At 40.8% G+C, this 17849-nt stretch overlaps 1 protein-coding gene across 3 annotated transcripts in view; it reads left to right on the top strand.

The window, feature by feature from the left end:
- LOC115111318 (netrin-G2-like) overlaps positions 1-17849 on the top strand; it is a 69321-nt gene that overhangs the window by 40547 nt on the left and 10925 nt on the right. For all 3 annotated transcript variants that reach the window (XR_010461467.1, XM_029637242.2, XM_029637243.2), the window contains exons 4-5: positions 6209-6381; positions 6860-6883. Coding sequence is in view for 2 of the 3 variants with exons in the window: in XM_029637242.2 (XP_029493102.1) it covers positions 6209-6381; positions 6860-6883 (197 nt within the window). In the remaining variant the exon portion in view is untranslated. The remainder of the gene's footprint in view (positions 1-6208; positions 6382-6859; positions 6884-17849) is intronic.

Below are 17849 nucleotides of genomic sequence, written 5' to 3'. Positions count from 1 at the left end.
CTCCATGTTTAATCATGGGGCTTTACTGTCCACTTTGCACTTTTGTGAGGTGTCAATAATTTGTAATATTCATGTTGATGGTGATGCATACCAGTCTGCCTACTAGTGTGTGCACATTGCATAGTGTTTCACAGTCCATAACTAAGCACATTTAGAATATGCCAGCAGGCATTTATTCTGCCATCAGACAAGACAGATCTCTTTTGCATCAATGTTTTTTAGAGCTTGCACTTTCTCCTGGAAGCATTACAATCAGGGATAGGGCTTGGGTAGGGTCTCTGTCATTAAATAAGGCACAGTGGCTTTGTTACAGTAATAAGGGACCATCCAGTGGATGCAAATGTAGTATTGCAGTATTTGTAAGCATAAATGGTGGAGGAGGATGGAAAATGTCCCTATGAAAGCCAGAAATAGTTTGGGAAAGACTGTATTTATTCAATGTTTAGAGCTTTCTTGCAAAATAGTTGATGAGCAACTTCCATGAGCATGTTAAGGAGTGAATAAGATTATCTTTGTTCATAGATGTTTGGTGGGAGATCACTAACTGCCCAAATAGTTCTGTAATTGATTAATAGTGTAGCTAAAGTGGAGGACCTAGTGATAAGCTGGAGCGCCGGGGGTTTTCACAGAAGGCACTGAGACGAAGTGGGCTGCTGATTTATTTGTAATGAAGAGGCACTTGATGGGAGTTCTGTCTCCAGGAGCCCTGGGATGAAAAAGCCCTGCGATTGTCGCCAAGTTTTTAATTATGGCTTACAGGTCTCAAGAGGGTGGGAGAAACTCCAACAGTTTCCAGAGGGGCTTTTGAAAACAGACTTAATTGAAGTCAATTGGTTTGGAATGAAACCAGGCTGTCTGTCAATTATCCTCCTCATTGTGTTCAGTTTGAAATGAGAAAGAGCCACATCTTCACATGATCCACCCTTGTATCTATCTTTACCAGGAGGAAAGTATATCTAACCTTTAATTAAAAACCTCTACGGGATCGGTGTCCCTATACCGGGACGGTTGATGCTAACGTGCGCTAATTTGACTAATTTGTTATTTTTATTAGGATCTCCATTAGCTAACACCATAACGCTGGCTAATCTTCCTGGGGTCCAACACCAATTAACAAGACATTACAAAGAACCACAAATCAAGACTTCACAAACATTCAACAAGTAGACAATACAGACAATTAAAATACCTGACAGGAAACACATTTAACATTCAGTTGATGCTTTCTATTTCCTGTCCAGTGATATGGTATATAGCGTTATATGTTATTTTAGTTTTTTCTTGAAGGTGGATTTACTTTTTGCCTGAGAAATGTGGATTGGTAAAGAGTTCCATTCAGCTATGGCTCTATATAAAACTGTAGATTTATAGTGATTTGTCCTTGCCTGTCTGGTTTGGTGGTTATCGTGTTGCTTGGATGTACTAACTGGCCAGAAAAAAAAGTGTTTTCTAAAAAAATATATAACATTCCTAAAACAAAATCTGAAGACTGGATAGTAATTTGTTTTCAACGTGAAGCCATGAGAGATTCTGATGCATTTGGATAATATTCATACAGATAGAGTAATGAAGAGCTAATCTGGCAGCCCTGTTTTGAGCCATTTGGAGTTTTTTTTTATCTTTCTTTGCTGCAGATGACAATATAACTGGACAGTGTGATAGGACCAGGGATTTAATCACCTGATTCAGAGTCATAGATGTTACATACTCTGAACATTTTCTTGTAACAGCAATTCCCTTACCCATCTTAATAATAATAGTGTCTATGTGTTCTGACCATGATTAAACTGCGTCAAACAATGACGCCCAGTAGTTTAGTTTTTTCACGTGCTCTACATACGTTCTATTCATCAGCAAATTCAATTGGGGATCATCAGCAAGCATATATCTTGAACCAAATACAATACATTTAGTTTTAGAAATGTTCAAAACCAATTTGTTCATATCAACCCACTCAGACACCATTCTTAGTTCACTGCTCAGTACATATGTTAGCTCATTACATTCTGATGCTAGAGTCATCAGCATACATGACCACTCTTGCTTTATTCATTACTGAATGTAAATCATCAGTAAAGATAGAGTAGAGAAGTGGGCCTAGGAAACTTCCTTGAGGAACACCACAGTGTATATATTTACTGTTTGAAAAGCTACCATTAAAGAACACTTTTTGCCATCTCCAGGATAGATAGCTTTCCATCCAGGATAGAGCTGCAGACTTAAAACCATAACATTTGAGTTGACCTAGTAACAGTTCATGATCAATTACATCAAAAGCAGCACTGAAATCTAGCAACAGTACACCAACTAACTTCCTGTCATCCATACTCTTTAACCAATAATCTGTTGTTTATGCTAAGACCATACTCGTAGAATGCCCTTCTTTGTATGCATGCTGGAAACCCATTATCAGAATGACATTGTAAGTAACAGCAAACTTTCCAGGACATAGACATGTCTTAAATGGGCAGAAAGCTTAAATTCTTGTTAATCTATCTACGCGGCCCAATTTACAGTAGCTCTTACAGTGAACAAAATACTATGCTATTGTTTGAGGAGAGTGCACAACAAAAGATAACTTATCACAGCAACTGGTTTGATACATTGACCTCCGAAGGTAAATAATGTACTTTTCAGTAATACATTCAGCATTCTTGCTCTGATTTGTCATCCTGAGAGTCCAAGAGATAAAAATGTAGCATAGTTTTGTTTGATAAAATAAATGTTATATTCAAATGTAGGAACTGTGTTCAACAGTTTGAACCCCTGTTTCTGGCTCCATACCTACCCCGCCCGGCCATCTAGATGTGTGAAAATTAGTGTATAAGCTAATGATCCATCATGTATGACATTCCTGGGAGTGTGTAAAGTTACATTTTTTATTAGCATATCAGTTTTGTATGTTCTCTATTGTTATGTACTTGAATATGTATCAATTGACCAATTCGGCACATTTGTGCAGACTTGATACAAAATACTGTACAGTATTGCAACTCTTCACTGGATCAATCTGAAACTTTACACACACACTGCTGCCATCTAGTGTCCAAAATCTAAATTGCGCCTAAACTGAAATATTATATTATGGCCTTTCTCTTGCATTTCCAAGATAATGGAACAGAAAAAAATACGAAATCCCGTGTTTTTTTTGTTTGTATTATCTTTTACCAGATCAAATGTGTTATTCTCCTTCATTCATTTCTAATTTACACAAACTTCAAAGTTTATCCTTTCAAATGGTATATATAATATGCATATCCTTGCTTCAGGTCCTGAGCTACAGGCAGTTAAATTTGGGTATGTCATTTTAGGCGAATGTTGAAGACAGTGTGATGACATATTCACTGATTAAAACGCACCCGAAAAGGTCCAAGCACCACCCTCCTTTTGAAGCTTCCAGTCTGTTATTCGGACTCAATCAGCATTACAGAGTGATCTCCAGCCTTGTCCTCGTCAACACACACCTGTGTTAACGAGAGAATCACTGACATGATGTCAGCTGATCCTTTTGTGGCAGGCCTGAAATGCAGCGGAAATGTTTTTTGGGGATACGGTTCATTTGCATGGCAAATAGGGACTTTGCAATGAATTGCAATTCATCTGATCACTCTTCATAACATTCTGGAGTACATGCAAATTGCCATCATATAAACTGAGGCAGTAGACTGTGAAAATTAATATTTGTCTCATTCTCAAAACTTTTGTCCACGACTGGACATCTTCATGGTATCAAAGTGGCAGTTTTTGGATATGCTAAGTACCAAATAACACATTCTGATTCTACTGTATTTTCACCCAGAATTGATTGAGAAGATTCAGAATAAATGTTTTGTATGCCTATAACAGTATGGTTTGTTGTTGGACAATGTTGACACAATGTCGTTGTGTTTGCTGGACATCTACAGACAAAGAGCAATCCTTTGGAGAGTTCAGGAAGTTCACTGTAATCTCAATCAGGTTTTTCAATGGAAGTCTAGCTAGCTATAGGGCACAGTAAGTGTAGATCAGAGGAGATGAGTAGGCAAAGAGAGGCGAGGAGACGAGATATCTGGGACCCAAGAATAGTAAACCACCCTTTACTGGCTCAAACTGGCTCAAACTGCCAACCAATCAGCCTGTTACCGACAGAAGCAGCACGGCTGGCCCTTAAATGTTCATGGAGAGCTAACATCATTATGCATGTCAATCTTTCCTGCATCACTACTTGTCTTGCAGTTTAAACTACTAGCACACTGCTCAGACACCCATGCATAACCCACAAGACATGCCACCAGAGGTCTCTACACAGTCCCAAAGTCCAGACCATGGGGAATGCACAGTACTTACACAGAGCCATGGCTATATGGAACTCTATTCCACATCAAGTAACTATTCCACATCAAGTAACTCATGTAAGCAGTAAAATCAGAGACCAAAAAAACATATAAAACTACACCTGGTAGTGTGTAATAATGTGTTGTATTGTAGATATGTTGTGGTAGAGTAGTGTGTAATAAGTAATGTGTTGTATTGTAGATATGTAGTGGTAGAGTAGTGTGTAATAATGTGTTGTATTGTAGATATGTTGTGGTAGAGTAGTGTGTAATAATGTGTTGTATTGTAGATATGTTGTGGTAGAGTAGTGTGTAATAAGTAATGTGTTGTATTGTAGATATGTAGTGGTAGAGTAGTGTGTAATAATGTGTTGTATTGTAGATATGTAGTGGTAGAGTAGTGTGTAATAATGTGTTGTATTGTAGATATGTTGTGGTAGAGTAGTGTGTAATAATGTGTTGTATTGTAGATATGCTGTGGTAGAGTAGTGTGTAATAATGTGTTGTATTGTAGATATGTTGTGGTAGAGTAGTGTGTAATAAATAATGTGTTGTATTGTAGATATGTTGTGGTAGAGTAGTGTGTAATAATGTGTTGTATTGTAGATATGTTGTGGTAGAGTAGTGTGTATTAATGTGTTGTATTGTAGATATGTTGTGGTAGAGTAGTGTGTAATAATGTGTTGTATTGTAGATATGTTGTGGTAGAGTAGTGTGTAATAATGTGTTGTATTGTAGATATGTTGTGGTAGAGTAGTGTGTAATAATGTGTTGTATTGTAGATATGTTGTGGTAGAGTAGTGTGTAATAATGTGTTGTATTGTAGATATGTTGTGGTAGAGTAGTGTGTAATAATGTGTTGTATTGTAGAGATGTTGTGGTAGAGTAGTGTGTAATAATGTGTTGTATTGTAGATATGTTGTGGTAGAGTAGTGTGTAATAATGTGTTGTATTGTAGATATGTTGTGGTAGAGTAGTGTGTAATAATGTGTTGTATTGTAGAGATGTTGTGGTAGAGTAGTGTGTAATAATGTGTTGTATTGTAGATATGTTGTGGTTGAGTAGTGTGTAATAATGTGTTGTATTGTAGATATGTTGTTGTAGAGTAGTGTGTAATAATGTGTTGTATTGTAGATATGTTGTGGTAGAGTAGTGTGTAATAATGTGTTGTATTGTAGATATGTTGTGGTAGAGTAGTGTGTAATAATGTGTTGTATTGTAGAGATGCTGTGGTTGAGTAGTGTGTAATAATGTGTTATGTGATGTACTGTTTTATTTTGTATGTAATTGCCTTAATCTTGTTTGGAACACAGGAAGAGTCGCTGCTGCAAGGCAGCAGCTAATGGTGAACCGTAATAAAATACAAAAATACAAATCCTTGTGGAGGTGTGGAGGTCCGTCCTATGAATATTTCATGCAAATGAAGGGTGGTCGGCTCACCAGAGTGGAACACTTTATATTGGAAGTGACTCCCTCATCTGATTATTATTGTTATTCAAATGTCACCATTACCATGCTATCCTGCTTGCCACCTCTCTCGCCATCTCAATCTTACCCCTTCAAAAAATGATTTGGATGTAAATGGCCTAGTAATTTCTCGAGATCAGGAAATGTTGTTTGACCTGATACTTTTTATTTTCTTATCTATTTATTTGATTCTGTTTCCCTGAAAGATTTAGCTCTTGCCACTTATAAAACATGCAAATGCATACTGCTGATTGTCAATCACGATCTTCAAGAACGTTTTATCTCTTGTTCTCTCTCTCTCTCTCTCTCTCTCTCTCTCTCTCTCTCTCTCTGTCTCTCTCTCTGTCTCTCTCTCTCATCTTTGAGCCCACAATAAATTAACAATGTGTTATAAATCATACTCTTTACCCCCCCCCATCTTGCCATAGGTGTAAGTGTAACCTCCATGCTGGCCAGTGCACCTTTCGGGAGGGCAGCCTGCAGTGTGACTGTGAGCACAATACGACGGGCCAGGACTGCACTCGCTGTGAGAGGGGCTTCAAAGCCAAGTCATGGAAACCTGGATCCTACCTACCCACCCCCAACGGATCCCCCAATACCTGTACGTAGCTGACAGCTGTACACTTCAAACATCATATTATACCAAAAATACTGTACCAGGCACGTTACTTGATGGATGAAGTAATGGCTGAAAAATTATTTGGGCCATCTGCTCTATACAGCCACAGAGTGGTGCAGCCGAAGCTGTCACATTTCACAAGAGAGAAGTCCTTTTTCTTGAGGAATTCTACAGATGTACACTGACACTGTATGCAGAAGCACCCTATTCTTTACTCACAAACTACAGTGGGAAAGGGGGCTTGCCGCTTCCAATGACAGATTTGGTGCCTGATGTTCTGTACATTAAGCACTGAAAGCTGAAAAGCCTTCATCTCTTTAAAAATAAAAATATATAAATAAAGACACTTATTCTCAAAAATAAATGAGTAAATCTCCATTTGTTTCTCTCACTCTCTCTCTTTCTCTGTCTGTCTGTCTGTCTGTCTGTCTGTCTGTCTGTCTGTCTGTCTGTCTGTCAGGTGAGGCTGCTGGGACTCTTGGCAGTAAGTAACAATCCTAATCAAACGGGATAGAGCTTGTTATCGTTTCTTTTTCATTCTCTGTTCGTATGCCATACTTTAAAAAAATCATATTTATTGTCTATCATTTATGTCCCTCCACTCTGGTGTTGTGGTGGGTCCCTTCATGGTAATCATGATGATCACACTCCCAACACATTTTTCCACAGTTTTATATCCCTCAGTGCCGGTCTATAATTCAAATGGGGGGGAGGGGCTTCAAAGTGTTTCAGTGTAACAGGTTTTGTAGATGAGGGCTAGCCAAGGACATGGTGTGAGAGGGACTGTGAGTGCATGTGGGTTCTGTGCAGACCTAACGATGTAAGATCTTAATTTAAACCAGTTTGCCACAGCAGGACAATAATGCTGCAGCAACAGGAAATGTAAATTATTATATGGATCATAATTAATGGACATTTTTGTAGGGGTTGATACATTTTTTGTAAGGGAAAATCAAGTCTGAAATTTCAAAGTGGAAATTTAACTTCAGAAGCCTTTTTAAACCTCAGATGCACTATAAGTTTTATATTTCCTGTGTTGCAGGAAAGTTTTTCCAAATTAAGATCGTACATCTGTATAAGAGATGCTGTACAGCCACAGCTGTGGTGGAATAACCATATTGTGAAAGCAAGGTGTTCTCCACAACGGCCAAACAAGTGATGGCTCTGTACATGTGTCTGTGGCAAGCGGAATCACATAATGGGTTATTTGATGGTATATCCATGATCCGGATATTCCCATGTTAGTGCATTTGTTGATATAATTTGATTTTCTCTCTACCTTCTTGGTGTTGTGCCCTCTCAGCCCCCACAACAGTCCAGCCCCCGCCAACAACCACACCTGCGTTGGCAACTACAGCCAATCCACCCACAGACCAACTGCCCACATTTACCACTAGTATAGAAGGTGGGAGAGCAACTATGGTTGGAGTGTCTGACAGCCAGGCAGAGTGCCTGTCTAAAAGGAACATAGGCTGCATCCGAAATGGCACCCTATTCCCTATATTGCCTATATAGTGCACTACTACTACAGAACCATATGGGCCCTGGTAAAAATTAGTGCACTATGGGCCCGATTACAGACTTAGGAAATGTATGCCTTTTCTACGCACTTCTCAGAAGTTGGTATTCAGACGTACCTTTTGTAGCTGCGTAACAGGCTTTGCAGGAGTGGTTCCCTTGCGTGCTCTGAATGAATTTAATTAAACTGCTGAAAACCTCCCAATATAATTTCTAGTGGAGTTTTCATTCAATAAGGTTTTCAGTACATTTATCTAAATCCATCCATTTAATATGGGGTAGTCTACCTTAGTTAGAAAATATACAGGAAAACATTTCAGAATATTACGGATCAATAAGAGGAAACCATGTAGCACTAAATGCATATTCCTCTCCTTTCAGCACCAATTGGTACATTTCAAAATATTTATGAATGAAAAATAAATACATTTGGAGAGCCTTTATGCACTAAATATATTGGTAAATCAAAAATACAGTGGTTTGATTCATCCTGAAAGCTGCCATATTCAATTGTTCAGTCCATGAATTATTGGTCGTGGAGAAAGCATACAATAGGGGCTGAATGGTAGTCCTATAAATCTACCCTAATAATCCTCACTAATCATGGAACTGTGATGACAACGGTCCAGTCGTTGTGAGCCGTGCACCAGGATCCATGTTTAAACTGCTATGTATGGTCTGCGTTCCATAATGACTCAAATAGGTTAGAATGTTTCATTTTATTGCACAACTTGTAATATGTTAGCCACTATTGCTAGCGATCCTCAGGAACAACCACACAAACGTGACAGAGGAAGGAAAGGTAAACTAACCATGTAATAGAATGATGCAAAATGTAAGGAAACTAACACTAAAGTCAGTGACAGTTATAAATGTACGTTGGTATAACTGATGGTGGCTACCGATAATGGATAGTATTTTTTTTTAAATACAGTGAAAAGTCTGGTGATTTTATAAAAACTCATGAATCAACTTGGTAGGTTTGGTGCTACACTGTCATTTGCGATAGGCTACAGAAGCCTATTGCTTGGGTCTCCACATTTCACATTTCATAAATTATAAGGCCAGCATTTTATAAACTTCACTGTGGAAATGGTGACATGTTGATATGCTTCAGTTTGCCACCATGTGACTGGTTTCACATTTGTCACCAGTGATCATATGGTCAAATATATCTAAAACAATTGTCACTAAATGTTCAATCCCCTTATCCAAACAGATGACTCATTTACCTAGGTCTTATTAATAGCTCTTATCAAGTTGTAAAATACAGTGAATGGAGAATGGTGTTATTTCTATCAGAAAAAATAATGTAGATGATGTTCCACTTGGAACCAACAGGTTGCTCGACCTTATTCATAATTTCATCGTGTGTAAAGGTGGTGGAGCTGTGAGGGAATTTAAGTCAAGGTCAGAATACAGTGTATCTGTAGACACACTTTCATTTCTTTGATCTCCTCCCCCAACGAATAGTGAGGTGAGTAGCATGCTATTCTCATGCTTGTTCAAGATCAGACTACGCGTTGAGAGAAAATCGCATTAAAAAAGCAATTATGTTCCATTTAAGCGCACTTATTATAACTCGTGTATATGACAGACACAAGGTGCCATTTCAGACGCAGATAGCCTGAGAGCTCATCAACCTCCTGCCTCCTATTGACTTTTAAACCAGAGTACATTTACTAAAGCAGCACATACAGTAGAATGTGTCCCCGGTGCATTCCTGATGACCAGGAAATGTGTAGTACTGCAAAGCTGAAAGGGAAGTATACTATAGTGTTGACGTAGCACAAAGGCAAAGGAGAAGAGAGGAGTTGATGAATCTTGGTCATTTAGTTTGTAGTAGTAAAGTGGCTGGTTGAGTATGAGTGTTGTATATCTCACACATAATTTTTACCAACCCCACTACAGTAGTTTGTGATGCATAGCATACTGGAAAGAATAGAACATATTCATATCTGCATGTGTGTTGTGTCATCAGAGGAGTAAAGATGTCGTTATTTGTAATAAATAATTTCTGTGCGTGTCGGTATGTGTGTGTTTGTGTGTGATGGTTTGCATTCATGCACATTTCTGTTTGTATTTGTATGCATTCTTTTCTGTGTGTGCGTGTGAGAGAGAATTTGTGCTGAATTATACTTCCATAGAACTGGATCTCCCATAATGTCAGGCTGGACACAGGCCTAGTGATTTCTGATGATGTGTGTGTGCGTGCGCGTGCGCGTGCGTGCGGCTCAGTAGATTGGAACCACCTTATGGCTCTGTCTACTGCCGTGAAGTGACAAAACCTCACAGGCGCTGAGTGTGAGAGTTTTTACAGCGTGTGTTCCCTGTCAGTAGTGACTTCAAAACCTCACAAGTGAAAATGTAAAATTCCACAATACACTTGCCCAGATGAAATCTTTTAGTTTAGCTGTCTGAAAATAGAGAAATTCTAGGCTAGTTTGGAGAGTGTAGTAAAGTCTAAGGACAATCCCCATGGGAACAGCATAGGACAGGATACTGTACTGTGATTACGCTACTGTCCATTGGGAAAGGGATATGGTGTTAACAGTGGAGAACTTCAGGGTCAGTTGTCCATTTAGCTTTCACTGAAAGGGGTCTTTCTAATGTCAAGGACTCATAGTTGTACTATGAGATGTTTAAAATGTTCATGATAGCTTGAACTATTCTAAGCTCATGGGAGGAAATTAGTCATTTTTTAATTTCATAATTGGAAACCTATAGACATGTACATTAACGCAGAGGTACCGGGGCTAAAGCCGAGGCCAGTGGGGGGCCGAAGAGGCCGGAAAACAAAAAATGTAAAGGATATATATTTCTATTGTTGGTTGCGGCTGTTGGTTTGCCTTTTGCAGATTTCAAAATACAATTACTGGAAAAACACACAGTTTGGTGTTTTGGGGCTATAAAAAAAACAAAGCCTTGGGGTCCAAAGATTTCTTAATCCGGCCCTGGTCATGTCTCCCCCCATCTGTCCTGATGAATTATGGAATATGCTCAATATCAATACTCAAGAGGAAAGGTAATCCATGTTTATTTTTAAGCACCTTGCTCTGATACCTTTCTCTGTGGTGACACAAATCAAATCAAACTTTATTTGTCACATGCGCCGATTACAACAAGTGTAGACTTTACCGTGAAACGCTTACTTACAAGCCCTTAACCAACAGTGCAGTTCAAGAAGAAGAACATATTTACCAAGTAGGCTAAAATAAAAAGTAATAATAAAAAGGAACACAATAACAATAACGAGGCTATATACAGGGGGCACCGGTACCGAGTCAGAGTGCAAGGGTACAGGCTAGTTGAGGTAATCTGTACATGTAGGTGGGGTGACTATGCATAGGTAACAAACAAACAGTGAGTAGCAGCAGTGTACAAGAGGGGGGGGTGGGGTATGTCAATGTAAATTGTCCCTTGGCGATTTTTATGAATTGTTCAGCAGTCTAATGGCTTGGGGGTAGAAGCTGTTGAGGAGCCTTTTGTTCCTAGACTTGGCGCTCCGGTGCCACTTGCCATGCAGTAGCAGAGAAAACAGTCTGGAGTCTCTGACATTTTATGGGCTTTCCTCTGACACCGCCTATTATATAGGTCCTGGATGGCAGGAAGCTTGGTCCCAGTGATGTACTAGGCCGTTCGCACTACCCTCTGTATCGACTTACGGTCAGATGCCGTGGCAGTTGCCATACCAGGCGGGGATGCAACCGGTCAGGATGCTTTCAATGGTGCAGCTGTAGAACCTTTGGAGGATCTGGGGGCCTATGCCAAGTCTTTACAGTCTCCTGAGGGGGAAAAGGTTTTGTCGTACCCTCTTCATGACTGTCTTGGTATGTTTGGACCATGATAGTTCGTGGTGACGTGAACAGCAAGGAACTTGAAACTCCCGACCCGCTCCACTACAGCCCCGTCAATGTATTGGGGGCCTGTTCGGCCCGCCTTTTCCTGTAGTCCACGATCATCTCCTTTGTCTTGCTTACATTGAGGGAGAGGTTGTTGTCCTGGCACCACACTGCCAGTTCTCTGACCTCCTCCCTATAGGCTGTCTCTATGTTGTCGGTGATCAGGCCTACCACTGTTGTGTCGTCAGCAAACTTAATGATGGTGTTGGAGTCATGTTTGGCCGCGCAGTCGTGGGTGAACAGGGAATACAGGAGTGGACTAAGTACACACCCCTGAGGGACCCCCTACTCTTACCACCTGGGGGCAGCCCATCAGGAAGTCCAGGATCCAGTTGCAATTGGTGTGAGTCTAGGGTGTCCGGGAGGATGATGTTGATGTGAGCCATGACCAGTCTCTCAAAGCACTTCATGGCTACCGACATGAGTGCCATGGGGCGGTAATAATTTAGGCAGGTTACCTTCGCTTCCTTGGGCACAGGGACTATGGCTTCGCTTCCTTGGGCACAAGGACTATGGTGGTCTGCTTGAAACATGTAGGCATTACAGACTCTGTCAAGGAGAGGTTGAAAATGTCAGTGAAGACACTTGACAGTTGGTCCGCGCATGCTTTGAGTACACGTCCTGGTAATCCGTCTGGCCCAGCGGCTTTGTGAATGTTGACCTGTTTAAAGGTTTTGTTCACATCGGCTACCGAGATCGTTATCACACAGTCATCCAGAACAGCTGGTGCTTTTGTGCATGCTTCAGTGTTGCTTGCCTCGAAGCAAACATTAAAGGCATTTAGCTCATCTGGTGGGCTCGCGTCACTGGGCAGCTCATGTCTGGGTTTCCCTTTGTAGTCAGTAATAGTTTTCAAGCCCTGCCACATCCGACGAGCGTCAGAGCTGGTGTAGTAGGATTCAATCTTAATCCTGTATTGACGCTTTTTGCTTGCTTGATGGTTCGTCTGAGGGAATAGCGGGATTTCTTATAAGCGCCCGGATTAGTCTCCCGCTCCTTGAAAGCGGCAGCTCTAGCCTTTAGCTCGATGTGGAGGTTGCCTGTAATCCATGGCTTCTGTTTGGGGTATGTACATACAGTCACTGTGGGGACGACGTCATTGATGCACTTATTGATGAAGCCGATGACTGAGGTGGTGTATTCCTCAATGCCATTGGACATATACCAGTCTGTGCTAGCAAAACAGTCCTGTAGTGTAGCATCTGCGTCATCTGACCACTTCCATATTGAGCGAGTCACTGGTACTTCCTGCTTTAGTTTTTGCTTGTAAGCAGAAATCAGGAGGATAGAATTGTGGTCAGATTTGCCAAATGGAGGACGGGGTAGAGCTTTGTTTGCATCTCTGTGTGTGGAGTAAAGGTGGTCTAGGATTTTTCTTCTACTTCCCTGGTTGCACAAGTGACATGCTGGTAAAAATTTGGTAAAACGTATTTAAGTTTGCCTGCATTAAAGTTCCCAGGCCACTAGGAGCGCCGCTTCTGGATGAGCATTATCTATTTTGCTTATGGCCTTATAGGAGTTGGTTGAGAGCTGTCTTAGCGCCAGCTTCGCTTTGTGGTGGTAAATAGATGGGTACGAATAATAAAGATGAGAACTCTCTTGGTAGATAGTGTGGTCTACAGCTTATCATAAGGTACTCTACCTCAGGCGAGCAATACCTTGAGACTTCTTTAATATTAGACATCGCACACCAGCTGTTATTGACAAATAGACACACACCCCCGCCCCTCGTCTTACCAGAGGTAGCATCACTGTTCTGCCGGTGCATGGAAAATCCAGCCAGCTCCATATTGTCCATTTCTTCGTTCAGCCACGTTGCGGTGAAACATAAGATGTTACAGTTTCACGCAAAAGGCGTGGATCTGGGTGAAAGCAAGATATCCTTCTCGTCAGACTCGTTAAAGGAAAACGATTCTTCCAGTCCGCGGTGAGTAATCGCTTTTCTGATGTCCAGAAGTTATTTTCAGTCATAAGAGACAGTAGCAGCAACATTATGTACACAATAAGTTAAAGGATCAGAGGGAGATTTCATATGGTTTGAGCCAGTTTGCTACAGCAGAAAACGTATCCTGCAACAACAGGAAATGTGGATTATTATGTGGATTATAATGGACATATTTTGTAGAGGTTGATAAATAGACTACAAGTTTGCATTTCCTGCTGTGCAGGAAAATTATCAGCAACAAAATAGTGATCAAATTAAAAGACTACATCTGTACCCAGTAGACGATTATGAATTTGCTCAAAATTAATGGCATGAGAGTAGATTCTACTCTACATCCACCTACGATGCTTGGCAGTCATATTTTTTTCTCCAAATTAATTCGACATGCTTGTTCATTCGACAATTCTCACTTGTTTGTTAAAGTACAAAGGCAGCGTTTTCTTGACTTGGAGGGCTGATCTATGAACAGTTTGGATTATTTGTATTATAAAATCTAGAGTCAATTGCGTGTAAGTAACATAATAAAAAAAGTCCCCGTTAAAATCTGTCAGTTTGAACTAGAGAGACCTGCATCCGCCAAAATCTCACTTCCGCATCTGCGGTGAATGGTGGCAGAGCTAGAGGTGTTTTGTCATTCCATGAGACATCCCGAAAATGCGACCTTCTCATGAAAACATATGTAGCGTCCGAATGGTTTCACCTACAAACTATTATGACCACTCTATGGAAAGGGGAGGCTCTCACGATGTTGGTATCCGTTTTCCACAAGTGTCACGGGAGTCGTCTGAAGGTAACCGGAACCAGTTTTAAAGGATGAAGGTGTCACGTCCTGATCTGTTTCACCTGTCCTTGTGCTTGTCTCCACACCCCTCCAGGTGTGGCCCATCTTCCCCACTTATTCCCTGGGTATTTAGACTTTTCCCTAGTCTCTCTTCTCGCCCTTATGGTTTTGACCATTGCCTGTCCTAACTCTGAGCCAGCCTGCCTGACCTCTCTGCCTGCCCCTGAGCCTTCCTGCCGTCTGGTGCCTTTGCCCCTACTCTGGATTATCGACCCCTGCCTGCCTTGACCTGTCGTTTGCCTGCCCCTGTTGTTGTAATAAACATTGTTTCTTCAACACAGTCTGCACTTGGGTCTTACCTGAAACGTGATAGAAGGTCGTTTTGTGCCTACCCAAAAAAGGGTTTAAATATGTGTAAAAAATATACAGTATGCATGTGTGTATATCACTTAGAAATGTCCTTGTTTTTGAAAGAAAAATAATAATTTGTCCTTTAAAATAACATCAAATTGATCAGAAATGCGGTGTAGACATTGTTCATGTTGTAAATGACTATTGTAGCTGGAAACTGCAATTTTTTTTCATGGAATATCTGCATAGGGGTACAGAGGCCCATTATCAGCAACCATCACTCATGTGTTCCAATGCCACGTTGTGTTAGCTAATCCAAGTGTATCATTTTAAAAGGCTAATTGAATAGAAAACCCTTTTGCAATTATGTTAGCACAGCTGAAAACTGTTGTACTGATTAAAGAAGCAATAAAACTGGCCTTCTTTAGACTAGTTGAGTATCTCTGGAGCATCGGCATTTGTGGGTTCGATTACAGGCTCAAAATGGCCAGAAACAAAGAACTTTCTTCTGACACTTGTCAGTCTATACTTGTTCTGAGACATGAAGACTATTCCATGTGAGAAATTGCCAAGAAACTGAAGATCTCGTTCAACGCTGTGTACTTCTCCCTTCACAGAACAGCGCAAACTGGCACTAACCACAATAGAAAGAGGAGTGGGAGGCACAACTGAGCAAAAGGATAAGTACATTAGAGTGTCTAGTTTGAGAAACAGACGCCTCACAAGTCCTCAACTGGCAGCTTCATTAAATAGTACCCGTAAAACACCAGTCTCAACGTCAACAGTGAAGGGGCGACTCCGGGATGCTGGCCTTCTAGGCAGAGTTCCTCTGTCCAGTGTCTGTGTTCTTTTGCCAATCTTAATCTTTTCTTTTTATTGGCCAGTCTGAGATATGGCTTTTTCTTTGCAACTCTGCCTCGAAGGCCAGCATCCCAGAGTCGCCTCTTCACTGTTGACGTTGAGACTTTTAAAATTATAAACTTGGATTAGCTAACACAACGTGCCATTGGAACACAGGAGTGATGGTTGCTGATAATGGGCCTCTGCACGTCTACGTAGATATTCCATAAAGAATCTGCCGTTTCCAGCTACAATAGTTATTTACAACATTAACAATGTCTACACGGTATTTCTGATGAATTTGATGTTATTTTAAAAACAAGGACATTTCTAAGTGGCTCCAAACTGTTGAACGGTAGTGTAAATATATTTCCTGAGCTGTCTTATATCTCCTAGATATAAGACAAACACTTCAAAACCTTGTTTCTTATTATTTATTTTTTGACTGTTATGAATGTTTTATTCAAAGCGTTTCTCTGGGCTATAGTAGTAAAGGCCAAATTCAATATATATATTTTATACCTAAAGGGGCCCTAAAATTTTAATCAAATAGCTAAATGATCCATAGTATGACCACCCCCAACGGCTTAGACTTTTAAGAAATAATGAATAAGATTATGAACAGGGGAGGTCCTGATCCTAGATCAGCAGTCCTGCTCTGAGACGCTTTGTGAATACAGATCTTGGTGGGGTTCCTATCAATTCCAGGTGTGTAGTCAGTCCCAACCATAGGATTAAAGGTGATTAAAGATAGGGTATAACAGAGGATGGCTGTATCATTCTACATCATATTAATTCCACACATGATCCCTGTATCACAGCGGCGTTGTTCTCCAAGGTGAGATTCCTCACGATGACAGAATCTTTCCCTGTCTCTGGGAGGGAGAAAGGTTGGAATGATGGAGGGATGAGTGATGAATATTTATATCCCTCCATTCTCACCACAAATAGTGCATACTGTACAATACATTCCCCACCAAGGACAATCTTTTTAGATATTAATACTATAAAACAATCACAAGACGGTTGTGATAGGATTTACTATACAATACAGTGCCTTTTGGAAAGTATTCAGACCCCTGGACTTTTCCCACATTTTGTTACGTTACAGCCTTATTCTAAAACTACACAGAATACCCCATAATGACAAAGCAAAAACAGGTTTTTGGAAATGTTTACTAATTTATTAAAAATTAAAAAACGATAATATAACATTTACATAAGTATTCAGACCATTTACTCAGTACTTTGTTGAAGCACCTTTGGCAGCGATTACAGCATTGAGTCTTCTTGAGTATGACGCTACAAGCTTGGCACACATGTATTTGGGGAGTTTCTACCATTCTTCTCTGCAGATCCTCTCAAGCTCTGTCAGGTTGGATGGGGAGTGTTGCTTGCTGCACAGCTATTATCAGGTCTCTCCAGAGATGATCGATCGGGTTCAAGTTTGGGCTCTGGCTGGGCCACTCAAGGACATTGAGACTTGTCCCGAAGCCACTCCTGCGTTGTCTTGGCTGTGTGCTTAGGGTCTTTGTCCAGTTGGAAGGTGATCCTTCTCCCCAGTCTGAGGTCCTGAGTGCTCTTGAGCAGGTTTTCATCAAGGATCTCTCTCTGTACTTTGCTCTGTTAATCTTTCCCTCGATCCTGACTAGTCTCCCAGTCCCTGCCGCTGAAAAACATCCCCACAGTATGACGCTGCCACTACCATGCTTCACTGTAGGGATGGTGCCAGGCTCCAGACGTGACACTTGGCATTCAAGCCAAAGAGTTCAATATTGTTTCATGAGACCAGAGAATCTTGTTTCTCATGTTCTGAGAGTCTTTAGATGCCTTTTGGCAAACTCCAAGCAGTTCTATCATTTGCATTTTACTGAGGAGTGGCTTCCATCTGGCCACTCTACCATAAATGCCTGAATGGTGGAGTGCTGCGGAGATTGTTGTCCTTCTGGAAGATTCTCCCATCTCCACAGAGGAACTCTAGAACTCTGTCAGAGTGACCATCGGGTTCTTGGTCACCTCCCTGACCAAGGCCCTTCTCCTCCGATTGCTCAGTTTGGCCAGGTGGCCAGCTCAATGGAAACAGGATGCACCTGAGCTCAATTTCGAGTCTCAT

This window comes from Oncorhynchus nerka, linkage group LG27, assembly GCF_034236695.1.
Source record: "Oncorhynchus nerka isolate Pitt River linkage group LG27, Oner_Uvic_2.0, whole genome shotgun sequence".
Taxonomy (NCBI): Eukaryota; Metazoa; Chordata; class Actinopteri; order Salmoniformes; family Salmonidae; genus Oncorhynchus; species Oncorhynchus nerka.
The sequence above is the reverse complement of the archived record's forward strand: the minus strand, read 5'-3'. Positions and strand labels throughout refer to the sequence as shown.